The 13,746-nt window shown below is 48.6% G+C and overlaps 1 protein-coding gene across 1 annotated transcript; it reads right to left on the reverse strand.

Annotated features, from left to right (window-relative positions):
* Positions 1–3,154: 3,154 nt before the first annotated feature.
* On the reverse strand, positions 3,155–8,824 carry LOC306814764 (maestro heat-like repeat-containing protein family member 7; the record flags this gene model as incomplete). Its single annotated transcript, XM_079331143.1, has 15 exons — positions 3,155–3,489; positions 3,786–3,845; positions 4,117–4,219; positions 4,611–4,712; positions 4,841–4,996; positions 5,125–5,301; positions 5,564–5,701; positions 6,093–6,207; positions 6,649–6,786; positions 6,869–7,053; positions 7,249–7,396; positions 7,717–7,871; positions 8,057–8,206; positions 8,317–8,381; positions 8,701–8,824. The coding sequence occupies 15 exons, from the start codon at positions 8,822–8,824 to the stop codon at positions 3,341–3,343; spliced, it is 1,965 nt and encodes a 654-aa protein (XP_079187269.1). The 3' UTR covers positions 3,155–3,340.
* Positions 8,825–13,746: the final 4,922 nt, after the last annotated feature.

Below are 13,746 nucleotides of genomic sequence, written 5' to 3' on the forward strand. Positions count from 1 at the left end.
AAGGCAGGAGCGGGTTGAAAGGTGCTGCTGCTGCTCTGCGCACCGAGCCCCGGCCGGGCAGGGCACGGCGCCCCCTGCGCTGCGGGGTCCCTCTGCTGCCACAGCCCGGCACACCTGGGGACAGGGTATGACCCCTGTGGGAAAACCGAGGGCTTTGGGAGGGCTGCATTGCTCTGCACACACCGGGGACACCTGTGGCACAGAGCTTTGGGCCCCAAAAAGGTAAACCAGATGGAAACAGCTGGAAAAGGTTTCATTTTCACCTTTCTTTATTCTTCAATAGAAATGACTAAAATGAAAGTTACCAAGCACGGCCTGTTCCCCACTGCCAGTTCAGTGTAGGAAAAGAGGCATCACTTTATTTCAGTGCTGGGTGCATGGGGAATCACCTCCCTAAGACATGCACACCCATGTGTTTGTATCCATGGAATTAAGACATGTTCATTACTTTGCTCAAACTCACTGGCAAAACATTGCCACAAAGTATTTGACATATTTAAATCACTTCCTCAAAATTATGGACATTGAGAGTAGGGGTACTCATTTGGTGAACATCCCATTCCTGAAGTTCTCCTCTTATGGTCAAGAGCCTACTAAAGCCACTTTCTTCTCTCCGAATGCATTGCAGCTGTCTTCTTAGCAGGCCCACTCTATTCTAAAGGCTAAGACATCCACTTGCATACATTAATCACTGGTGTGACAGAATGCAGGACTAATCAATGTCTGCTAAAACTTAAGTAATTCAAAATTTGTTGCAAGCAAACACTTGTCCAACACCTCTTGCTCTTTCTCTGGGAATCAAACCCAAGCATTTTGTGATCACTGAGCCCAAGGCTGCCTCCTGTCACTCACCAGCCCATCTCTCTTCACAAACAGCAGGTTCAGCAGCTCCTTTCCTCAGAAAAGGGAAAAGAAAAGAAATTCAAAACCACAGGGGTAGTTTGGAGAACATTTGGAGAATAAATTATTCTGTTATGGTGCTTTTTGCCTAACAGATCTGGCCCTCATCTGATTAGAGTAATTAGAGGAGATAGAAGCAATCATATTGTGCTTGTGCACACAATTCCTTCCCAGGAGTAATCCATGAAGCAATGCTGACAAATCCACACCAGTAGCTATTGCTACACAGTTATGAAGCAGAGAATGTGTATTTCTACTACACTTGGACAGCTGAAGATGCTTCTGCTGAGCTGGTCTTAGTCACTGCTCACTACAGATGAGATTTTGTGGTCTACCTCCAACAAGTCAGTGCAGTTGATATTCTGCCTGAATGAAGTTAGTCTAGCAATACATAGACCATGGAGCCTGAGGAAAACCAACAGCTGTGAGAGATTTAATTTATTTCCATATCCTTTTTTTTTACTAATTTACTGTAGTCTATTATTTAAATAATAGAAATGTTGGTATACAATTGGCTGGGAGGTTGATAAATCTTTCATTAATGACTTCTCTGAAAGCATTGCCCCAGTGGTTTTTCAGGAACTTTTCCATCATCATGGCTCACACAGCATTTCCTGCAGCCCTGGGGCTCCTGGTCAGTGCTGGGGTGTGGGGTCAGGGACAGGCACCAGGAGAAGGGGGAGAAAGCTGTGCGCAGAGACTGTGTTAGGGAAAAAGACATTTGTTTCCTCTTATTTGGCTGAATGACTGCAGGAACATCACTACTACTCTTTCAGAGTGGTCTTTTGCAGGACTGGGCAGAATTTGGGGCCCAGGGTCCCTCCTCTTTGTGGGACACCAGGGCCTTCTTGGTAAACAGTCCCTGTCCCAGCCAGGGGAGTCACAGACATTCTGTGACTTCTGCCCTGGGCAGGAGGATATGCCACTGTCACCCTCCTGCTGTGGGTCCTCCAGGGCAGATCCTGCTCTGCAGGGGTAGGCACGTGGGGGATGGCTGCAGTGGAGGGTGGTCTCCAGTGCACTGTGTTGGTCTTCCACATTGGAGCCAACAGGGTTGGAGCTGGAGCTGGAGATGGCACTGGCCACAGAGCTGTTGCTCTCATCCCTGACAGGACCAGAGCAGAGCAGCCTCTGGCCCTCCTTGCTGCACTGGCCCACACTGAGGAGGCCATGGACCAGAGGTTCAGTATATACATCAAGGAGAAGCTGCAGTACTAGCACCAAGATTTTGGCAAATTGACCATAGCACAGAGGGCAGGATGCTGTTCTGTGAATTAACCAGCCATCTCCAATCCTGGCATATTTCCTCCAGCTTCTGGTGCAGCCAGGTACACCTTTTGTCCAGTAGATAACATTGTTCTTTGAAAAGTTCTGCCCACACCTTGAGCAGGAGGCCATCCACAGGGTCTGGTCCTGTAGCACCCTGCTCAGCTGATGATAGGGTTCTCTGTGGAGAAGATGGAGCAGACATCAAACGGTGATGAGGGCTTTTTTTGGCAAGGTGACCAGGATCTCTCCCTGCTGGACTCTAACAATTGTTTGGGGAGATGATGGCAAATTGTATGTAGTCCTGTTCATCCTACTCAGAAAACCCGACAGCTTCTATCATTCTTCTGCAGAGTGGGCATGCTGGATTTCTCTTTGCTTACTTCAGGATGCAGACCAGGCAGAACTGGTGGTGACAGGGCAGAGCAGAATTCAGATCCTTCCACGTATCCTGGAAGATGGGGCAGCTCCATTCTATTCCCATGGCCATGCCTGCCTGTCTCAGCAGGATGGAAGGGATGAGGACCATGAGCTGCTCCCATTAGCAGTCTTGCTTGGCAAGAATCCAAGCTTGAGCCAGACTGGTCCAGGTTCTGCCAGTGCCCAAATATAAGCAGAAGAGGATGTTGTATCACAATCCATTCCTTGGTGAAGGAGCTCCAATAGCAGCCTCAAGAGGCACCTCAGACACTCAACAATCCAGCCAGTAACACATGGACAGGACACAGATAGCAGTTCATGGCTGAGAGTACATTTGCAGACATATCCAAGAACAAATTTCCCAGGAACTTTCCACAGCTCTGTAATCTGCTTAACAGCTCTGCCAGAAGCTTCAGCAGAACCACCAAAGGGCCAAGAGGCTTCCAGCCACTTTTCCTACCATGCTGCCTGGGTAGCTGGGTTGCTTGCTGCAAAAGCACTCATTTTCCCCTCGTCCCCAATGCCCTGTGGACACTTGCAGCCAAAATAAAAAGCTCTTGGCCCTCTGTGTGATATGATAATACAGTTTTTATATTTCCATACTGGGATGAAAGAAAACTGTCCTGTGGGTTAGGAGAGGCCAGAACCCACTTGGCCTTCCTGCAGGCTTAGGTGGTTCCAGCAGTCAGAGCTCCTGGGATCAGCTCTGCTCACAACTTGCAAAGCATGGCCAGCCAAAGACCTAGAGGAAAGGTTATCTCCTATACATCCTGCGGAGCTGGTCTTGCAGCAGTTGCAACAGGCCAGGCAATCGATTTCTTTGTGCAGTTCTTATGCTGTGCAGTGTTTGAACTGCCAGGGTTGAGACAGAGGGGCTGATGTCATTTGCCATGCCTAAAAGGGCTAGAACACAGAACAGTGACAAGGTCAGATTGCAGATCTGCAGAGTTCCCAGGAGCCCTCCTGCATCCCATCCAGCTCTTTCCATGGCCAGGAGGGAGCGGGGACCAACAGGATCAGCCAGGAGGTGCTTGCTACAAATATCCCATATGCCCCTTAAATCTTTCTCTGCTCTGTCAGCACTATCCCTCATCTGTGCAAGAAGCAAACCTCTTACAAGATGGGGCAGGAATTGAAGCTTCCTGGCTCACAACTCTTCCCTGCTCAGGCCCAGTTGACACCCCACTGCTCTCACTCACCCTCACAGATAATCTGCAACTCTTCCTGCCGTCGTCCCCTCATGCGCTGCCCCATGAGCCCTGGGAACACAGAGTCTGTCAAGGCCCCAGTGGCTCAGCTCCCCCACACCAATGTTGCCAGCCCAGCCATATGCCCTCATTCCCTGGCAGGGCTGAGCCCAGGACCCTCCTTGTTAAACCCCAGGGTGAGAGAGGGTGACAGCAGCCCCAAGGCCCTCAACCAGGAACCCAGGGCTCCGAAGTCACTGGGCAAAAACCTATTGCCAGTGCAGCAGCCAGGGCTGGGGCAAAGCTGCAGTGACCCAGGAGAGGGCCCGGGGCTGTGGCTCACCGATGAACTTGATGGCCGTCTCTCGCATGGACTCCTGAGGGCTCTGCAGGTATGCCAGGGACTGGCGCCAGTACTCATCTGTTGTGCTTCTGTCCTCTGCCAGCTGGAGACAGTGTAAGGGAGAAAGGGAAGGGCTGGCACAGACTCTCTCTTGCCCAGCTGGTCCCTGTGCCCGGAACTGGGCTCTCCTGCTCAGACACTCCAGCAGCTGGATGGTGCCAGAGTTTGAAGGGAGCAGAGGGCTGGGTACTTCATAGCAAGCCTTGGTGCCACTCTGCTGCCAAAGAACAGCTGGGCCAGGGCTCCATTGGCACCGTGGAGGAGTCTGGGTAAGAGTTTGTGAGCCTCCACAGGAAGCAGCAGCATGTGGGGTGCAGGCTGGTGGCAATGGATGCAAGAGCGGGCAGGAGCATAGCTACCAGCCCCACAGGCTTTGGGTACTGGGGGCAGAGGGCTTGTTCAGGCTGTGTTTTGGGTTTTGGAACCATCCCTACCAGGCACTCACTACATTTCCATGGCTGCTCCCTCTCCAGAAGTCGCTTGAACTTCCTCTTCTTCAGAAACTTGGTTGCTTGAAGCAGGGTTTTCAGAGATGCCTAAAAAGCAGCAGAGACCAGGAGATGGAACCACAGCCCAGGGCACAGGATCTGTGCTAAAGCCAGGAGGAGGCTGGAGAACTGGAGTCTGTGAGTCACCAGGGCAGGAGACAGCTTGGAATCCTTACCTCTGCCACATGCCAGTTCTCATCATACAGGTGGTAGAAGAGTGGGAGCAGACTCTGGCGTACACACATCTTCATGGACTTTTTCCCCTTTTTCTCTAAACAGACTATCATCTCTCGAAAGAGGCAAATGGAGAGAAGTTGCACATGGCTGGTGTCCTTGGGGAAAGGAAGTAGGTAAGACCTCAGCACTGGCTATTCCAGGCCCACCTGTGCAGAGGCCTGAAAATCCACAGGGCACAGTTTCCTGGCAGTGCACAGCACCATGATAGAGGGTACAGTCTTACACTGTCAAACAGTGGCCGCAGCGCCTCAGCCAGCTGCAGAGCAGTGGGGACAGCAATTGCCACGTTGTTGTCCAGGAGCACCTTGCTGAGCACAGAGAGGGTCAGCCCAACCAGCTCTCCATCTGCATCCTTCAGTAGTTCCATGAGGCTTTCAGGGAGGCTCTGCAACCTTCTGGCCTGTGTGGAACACAAGGCCGTATTGTAAAATATGGAAGGCTGCTCCAACAAAACTGCTCTGGTGGTGCAATCCCACGCTGTAGCATTAGGGCCCAGAAGCCAGAATTCTGCCCCAAAAGATCTGGGCAGCTGAACGGGGAAGCAGAAATGTTGAAAGCAGCTGGCACAGACCTCAGACCCCAGTCACATCCTAGGTCCTGTGTTACCCAGCATTCCCTACCCAGCCTCAAGCTACCAGCCAGGCTCAGCCAGCTTTTCTCACCTTCCAGGGACTCTTGCAGAGCGCAAAGAGGCCTCTGAGCACCAAGCGACGCATTTCTTTGCAGTCACTCTGCAGATGATTTGACATGAGCTGCAGGATGGTATCAACCATTTCCTCTGTTTCAAGGCATTGCAGGAACTGAAAGACACAGGTTGCACCACACAGTGATGGGATGCCTGCTGCCAGGACCCTAGCACCACACAGGACAGGAGCAGGGTTGCAGGCAACCCAGCCCAAAGGCAGCAGAGGCTGTGCAGAGCCCCGGTGCTCCCTGTCTTCCAGAGACCTCTCGCTCATTTTGCTGTGCCCTCCAGCCATCAGCAGCTTTTGCCCTTGAGGACCCATGATGGAGAGTGAGGGCTGGCAGCAGGGTGGCAGGAAACAGAGGATGAAATGTCACCCCAGCAGCATGGGGCCAAGGGTGTGCAGCAGAGCCTCTGCTTTGCTCAGCTCCACTGATAAGGCTCCCCCACAGCTGCAGCTGTGTCAGGAAGCAGCTCAGTGAGGCAGAGCTTGCCATCAGGATCACCTCAACAAGGAATGCCATGGCAGGGACCCGCCAGTGTGACTCCTCCCTGCTGAGCACCATCACCAGGTAGCGTGCGATCCTTTCATGGAAGGACTTGGAGACATGGTGCATCTCTCTGGCATGAGGAAAAAGGCAGGATCAACTCTGAGCAAACTGAGCAAGCCTCTCCCAACACTGACTCACACAGGCTTGGTCTTTCCAAGCCACCGCTCACCTAGAGAAAGGCAGTACCTAACATCATCAGCAGGCTGCTTTTGGGTAAGACACTGTAAAGAGTCTCACAGAATCATGTCTCCTAGGCTCTGTCACTGGCCCTCAGTGCAACCTGCCCTGCCCCAGCAGACTGTCCTCAGTGGGCCTGCGTGCACACCCTCCCCCTTCTCTGTGCCATTGCCCCAGGGGCCCGAGGAGGCAATGTTGACACTTTGGCAGGTGGCTGCTCCTGTCCATCTGCTTCTCCCAGCCTTTTTGTCTGCTGGCCCATTTCTTGGTGATGGTGTAGGCTGTGCCATCTATGGGAGAAGTGAAGGGACAGCAAGGAGAAGGAGGATCTCACCTGGCCAACAGACTCACTGCATAGTGGTGGGTGTAATTGTCAAGGAGTGTGTCCCAGCCTCTCTTACGTTCCACTGCCAACACCACATCCTCCAGCGACAGACGGCAGAGAAGTGCTTTCACTGTCAGCACTACAAACCTGTGTGCAGAGCAAACAACAGGTCATGCAGAGAGCCCTGGCCCAAGGTACAGGGGCATGGGAGAGAGAGAAAGACTGGGACCTTCTGGGGTTAGTGGGAAAGTGCTCTTTCTTCTGCCATCTCCTCCAGAGTCTATTGATGTCTCTTGGCATCTCCTCTGTGCTGCAGAAAACTTGCACCAGCAGAGCCACGAAGAGGGAGGGGGCCACTATTGATGCCTCTGGGGACAAGGGCAGATGGATGATCTCCCACAGTGCCTTGGTTGCCTGTGAAAAACAAAACACCTGAAGAGTATGCCTGGACATTACTCTGGACTATGGAGGCACCGTCTGGCTCCCCCGAACTTGCCTCTAGCCCAGATTTTCAATGCCCTAAGGCAGGGAGATACAGAGGTGAGGGAGGATGGAGAGCTGACTGAACAGTGACCCTGGGTGCAAGAAAAGACCTGGGGAGAAACTCACAGCCAGGGCAAAGACTTGCTTTCTGTTGCCATCAGACATGCATGTGCTGTGCTCCGGCCAGTTTTCCATAATGCAGGGCAACTCCGACAGCACCATCTTTGCAGTTCTGCTCGAGGAGACGAGCACTTTCCACATGATCAGAGCAGCTCTGCAGGCCCAGAGATCTCTGTCAGTGGGCTCTCACCCACAATACCGTGGCCTAGGCAGTCACAGTCTGGCCCCCAACCCAGACTCGGCCCACAGCCTTTCACTGGCAGCACTCAGTGATCCTGTCCCTGCTGGTGGGCAGGACCCAAGAGACAGAGTCTTGAGAGTCAGGGAGGGAGTATGGCAGCAGGCTCTGGGACTGACATGCCACTGCTGGGAAATGAAGCAATTGGAGGATCCTGGAACTCTCCATCAGTGTGACAGCTTATATGGTATGGGGTCTGCAGAGTGATGGGCTCTAAAGGCAGATGGACCCCCTACCTTTCACATGATGGGGCAGAGCACAGGAGGGTCACAACCACATCACTGGGGTGTGCATGGGCCAGATCTAGAAGGGACTTGTCCAGTCTGTGCTCAGAAGACACATCCTTGTTGGACACAAGCCACCGGTGGATGAACTTCACAATAGTTGGCACCTGGTGGAGACATGGAGCAAGAGCTAGATTGCTGCCAGAGTGAGCCAATATGCATAGCTTCTGCTGAGAATTGCTTTGCTCCTCACCACACTGTGCTGACCCAAGGAGCTTTTGGGTGCTCATCTGATCTGGCTTGTGGGAACACACAAACCCCAGAGGCTCAAGCCCTGGCCACAGCTACTTACATGCTTCAGATTGGAGGTTTCTGTCTGTACAAGCAAATCCAGCACAGCAGCACAAGCCTCAGCATTATAGGAGTCACAGTGTACCATGCCCTCAATGGCTGCAATGGTGATCTCTTCCCGTTCATCGTTCTTGACAAATTTCCAAAAAATCTGCAGAAGGAAGGACCAAGAAGAGAGAGTTGTCCACAAAGCACCACAGTGGTGATGCTCAGCTGTGAAGCAAGAGCATGTCCAGCCCAGGTAGGGATGGCTGTGGGTACCTGAGCTCTATGGCTGAAACACTTTCGGGCATGCTCCTGATCTTCTGTCAGGTCCTCAACTGGGTCTGGCAAAGACCAGGCACAGTCAGAGCTGTGGGGCTGTAGGAAAGGCTGGAGAAAACAGCTGAGCCTCCCTGGAGCCGTGCCCCCCAGGCAGAGACAGCACAGTGAGGCTCAATGGAGCATCAGCCCCATCCCCTCTTGCCCTCTTTCCCTGTCCATGTCTACAGGGATGGGATGGGATGGGATGGGATGGGATGGGATGGGATGGGATGGGATGGGATGGGATGGGATGGGATGGGATGGGATGGGATGGGATGGGATGGGATGGGATGGGATGGGATGGGGCAAGCACTGGCCCTGTGACCCAGCTCTGCCACTCACCTGCCCGCACTGGCTTGAACCTCTCTGTCCTTTCAGGAGGCCATTTTGGGGCAGCCCCAAGGCCTTCCTTCTCCTTCTCCTTCATCCAGGCCTGCCCAGGAACACTGGAGGATCCCTCTGCCATCCTGCTGCCTGGCCTTGAGGGCTCTGGCATGTGGAAAAAACAAGGTCAGCAAGGAGCAGGGTGGTGCACGAGGGATCCTCACTGTGTCCTGGGCTGTTTCACCATGTCCCTGTCCTCTCACTTCCCTCAGGCACTGTTGGTGTTGCTGCCAGCATCCATTTAATGGGCCACAAAAGGCCCTGTGACACATTGCATGTGACATCCCATCAGTAACATCTGTGTCACAGTGTGTCACAAAGGGCCCTGAAACCACTTGTGTCCTGGAGCCACTACCCCATCCCCTCAGTGCCTTCCAGTAGCCCCATTTTCAGGGCTGCCTATCATTTTGGTATCTTTAGCAATAGTGGAGATATTTTATACATTCCCTGAAGAGGTATCAAATGAGTAATAGTATTTCTAAAGCAGTTAGTAGTGATTTCAGTCCTAAGGAAAATGTTGTTTCCTTGTAAATAGATTTCTAATACCGTGCAAGCAAGATGTTTCTATGTTTAGATTATGGATAAGATAGCATCAGAACCACTCTGTCTGTGTGAACCATACACTTTCCAGACAGAGTGGAAGAAGGTGTGTTTGGAAATCAAACCCTGCACAAGACAGGATAGAACACCCTGAGTTTGCTGCAGTTGTGATGTGACGTCCCCAGGTGGACTCCCACCTGTGCTGGGCTCCCATTGAAATCCAGCTTTGTTTCACACAACAAAGAGCACAAATCCAAACCTTTCCAGAGACAGAGAGCTCTAACTGTAACAGAGAAAATAACTGAATGAAAACCATAGACCAACTCTCTGGGATAGATGCTAAGAGTCAGGAAACAAAAACCAGCACATTCCAGTCTAAACAGGGGTTTGGAATAACTGTTGTGAGTTCAAGGTATTGATGTGAATAAATAAAACAGATTTAAAAGAATTAACCTATCCAGAATGATAGTGATTTCAGGTTTGAACTTTGAAAATTGTTGTGTTCATTTCAGACCAGAGGAAGAGAACATCTCCATTGTCCATACTTCTTTTCTGGGTTCAGAATTAGAATCAGATTGGCCATGTGGAAGAAAGCTGGGCCTATGTGAGAGCCCAAAAACCACAGACCCCTGCTTTTCATGGTAAGGTGGCTCATGTTCTGCCTTTCTTAAAGCACTTTCCTCTCTTTCTCCTTCTAATGGTGTATCCTATTGTTTGTCCAGCACAAATACAATTAAAATCTAAATGTCAAAATGAAACAACCAGCCTCGCATTCTAGTTTACCTAAAACAGACACATTTGATTGCAATTTCCATAATTTGCTGTGCTGTCTGAAAGAAAATTACATCCTGTCATCAAAATAATTTTGTCCAATAAATTGGCCTGATTCTAAAACAATGTCATTGCTCTGACCTTAACAGTGGTAATTTTGCATGTTGGCTTTCCAGAAGCACACAGTCTTCAGCTGGTGCCAGGGAGTGCTGAGTGTGCCTCATACCTCTGAATGTGTGCAATTTGATTGCTGGAGTGCAATGTTTTATCAAACATCCCCAAAGCCTGTATCTGTTCCCATAAACGCAGGAGTCCAGAGGGAAAGGCTTGTGCTCCTTTTCACCTGCTTATCTCCATACACTGAAACACCCTGAGAATTATGACTGTGTTCATCAGTGGACAAGGAACTATTATTTGGCTGATTCAGTAATATACTTTTAAGTTTACCGGTAAAATTACCTGACTCTAATACCTTATCTAGAAATGATGCTTCCATGAAAGTGAGGTACCAATTATTTTCCTAAAGATAATTTTCACTACACTAAAACATCCTCCTTTCTTATATAATCAGGTGAGAATAGAATCTTGCTACCCAGAATGTATGTTTTTCTTTTACATTTGAAAAGAGGTCTAAATTGTCTTTTGTCAAAGGAGAGACATTATGGAAATAAGATTCTCCACCTACTTTTCACTTGGTTTGTTTGTTTGTTTAGTTTAGTTTAGTTTGGGGCTGGGGAGTTTTATGGAGTTTTTTGTTTGGTTGCTTAGTTTAGTTTGGTTTGGTTTGTCTGCTTATGGTTTTAGCCTCACACTTGCAATATACAGAAAGGTTAAATCCCTGGCAGGTGCACACCTGGAAAGCAGCTGGATGCATAAGGAGGCAGACTTCCATTCCTTTAGCTTTGAATGAGTAAACCGTGCTTCGTTTCTTCATTCTTCACTTGAGCCTTTTGCAAATATTTGCATTTTCTTTATCCGAAATACTGGCAACAGATGCTTGAATTTTTTGGTTCTCTTTTGCTTTGCCTTAAGTCTAAAATGTCTTCAAGTTCCTCTGATAAAAAGACATTCTTCACTGAAGGACACAACAAATACATGAGATGAGGTTTGAGTCAGTGAAATGTCCAGGTCCCCAGTACTTCCTTTGACATGAGCTGCAAGATACAGATGGTCAAGCCAATATTCCTGGACAAGAAGAGGGAGATGTATCTTCCACTGCTTGGCAAGAAGATTTTCCAGCAAGCAGAAGATTCAGGAGGGCACCTAAACTCCAGGAACCGTGCAGAATTTGTCTGCCTCTCTCAGTTTGTGTGTCACTGATAAACACACAGGCCCACAGCCACACATCTGGATGAGGAATAGTCCATACCTTATCAAGTCCAAAAGAAATATTCCACAATCATTCCTGAGCTACCTTAGGCAGTGGCTAAACTACCTGTGACAGCAGCTAGAACAAGATGGGATTATGACTGAAAACTCCCCTGAAAAATCCCAGTTTTTTTCCTTTGCCACAGCTCTCATTACAGTATTTCACCATGACCTTTAGTCCTTCTGCAGTTACTCAGGCAACAAAAGCCATTTCCCTCTGGCAGAGGCACAGGCAGCCTGAATGGGCACAGATGATGAGAATTTCTTCCACTTGAGCTACCTGGGCTCTTCAATGTCCCTGACATGCTTCCACCAGCTCAGCTCACTTGAGGGAGGATCACGATCCTGGCAGACCTGAGCAGCATGTCCAGCACACAGGGTGACTCAAACCAAGGCATCACAGCTTCAGCCCTAACAAGACTGGGGCAGTCACCACACTGAACAGTTCATAGAGATATTCAGCTGAGACTGGGGAATGTACAGAGTCATTTTAGTCAGGGAAGAGCAGCACTAGAACCGCCTGAAGTGCTGTTTGCAGCCAGAATAAATCTAAGTGAGGAGGCAGAGAAAGAGTGAAGTTCAACAAAGAACCATTTCACACCAAGTTCATTCCAAAACTGAGGTGCATTTTCAGGGCAGTTAACATGACTGTTTACTTGGCAGTTTTGTTTGTTGTATAACAGACATTATGTTCACTCCTCTTGCACTCTGAAATCCATACACTGGGGTGGCCCCCTAAGTGTTGGTTTCAGGTGTTCTGAATTCACTAGACTGAAAAGTGTGGCTACTCTGTTATGGGAAATTGCAGAGATGAGGAACATTCTGAATTGTGACCTGAAGCCACTTTTATAGAGTATACAAGGTGTTTATAGAGGCTTTAACTTGTGTGGCACTCACATAGGGTTCTAATTTTGGTAACAATGTCCCATGGGTCACACATTCTTCATGACATCACATTACCTGACAACATTATCTTATAACAAAGTTTCACAATATATTTCTTGGTCACTTCTTGCCCAAGGAGCATTTATCCATGTCTGTCTCTCCCATGGTTTCTGTTCCATAAAGCCTAAGATACCAGGCCCCTTTATCAGTTCCATTGTACTCTCTGGTTTATTCATACTCTGTACCTGGTGTTGCAGTAAGTTTGCCTTTGTCTGATTCAATCTCATTTGCAAATAGTTCTAGTTATGTGAAGGCAAAATTTGGAGTCTAAGTCTTCCCATACTAGGTTAAGACCATATCTGTGAGAAGGAAGAAAATTATGAAGATTCTCTTTCTTTTCTGTAGCCAAGAAATTGAAGAAATATATGCTAAATTCAATGCCTTATGACTTGCTTTCCAGGAATCTGTCTGCCAAAAACTCTCACTTTTATCAGCAATGGAGTCTCAGATACAGACCCCAGGTAAATTGGACAGAAAATGACACATTTGTTTCTTTGGCTTTTACTATTCACGATGCTGTGCTTAGACCATGTAACCTAAAACATTGGCAGGAACACCCTCGGCCACAAGGACAGTGTAGAAATAAACAGGACAGGATTCATTCAGGGACCAACAGTTAGCTCCCAGAAGATCAGGAACAGTTTGGGTCCTGCATGCCCACCACACCTACATCACCTTAAGGAATAATGCTGGCACAGGTGTTGGAGGAAAAACTGTCTAAGCATCGGAGATGAAAAGGTCAAGACAGTGACACAGCTGTGTGCAAATCAGAAAGGGAAAATTGTGTCTTCCTACACTGCAAGGAGATCTTACCTGCTAGCAGTAGGGCACACAGGAGAGTTTCAGCTGAAACACACACCAATGTATCACAGATATACTGAAAAGATGAATAATTTCAAATTGCTTCTCAGAAATAAGGGAGTATAGACTGGTTTAATATTGCCCTTGTTGCATGTAATACCAGAAAACTAGTGAAAAAATATATTCCCAGAAAGTATATTTCACTTTCAAAACTGTCTGTTCTTTCACTTATAACTGCTAAGTATTCAGCAGCATAAAAACACTGGAATTGCATTTTCAAAGTGGTAACAATTGTGATTCAAAAGTTGCAATGCCATGTAGGGAAAAAAAAAAGATATGGAACAATAGTACTTCAAGTGATCAGGCTTGTATATTGACTTCTGCTCTTTACAAATTCTTTTTAAAGGAGAAACAGTCCATTCTCAGGAAAAAATCTTAATCTAAAACCATATACCATAATTTTAAGGATCCTCTTTCCTAACAATTAAATCAACAACCTTTTCTGTTGTTAATTTTTAAACCAATTGTTGGCCCAAACACTGAAATATAATATCCATGATTTACCTTGTGGTATTTTTA

Source organism: Erithacus rubecula (assembly GCF_903797595.1).
Source record: "Erithacus rubecula genome assembly, contig: SUPER_Z_unloc_2, whole genome shotgun sequence".
In the NCBI taxonomy this organism is placed as follows: Eukaryota; Metazoa; Chordata; class Aves; order Passeriformes; family Muscicapidae; genus Erithacus; species Erithacus rubecula.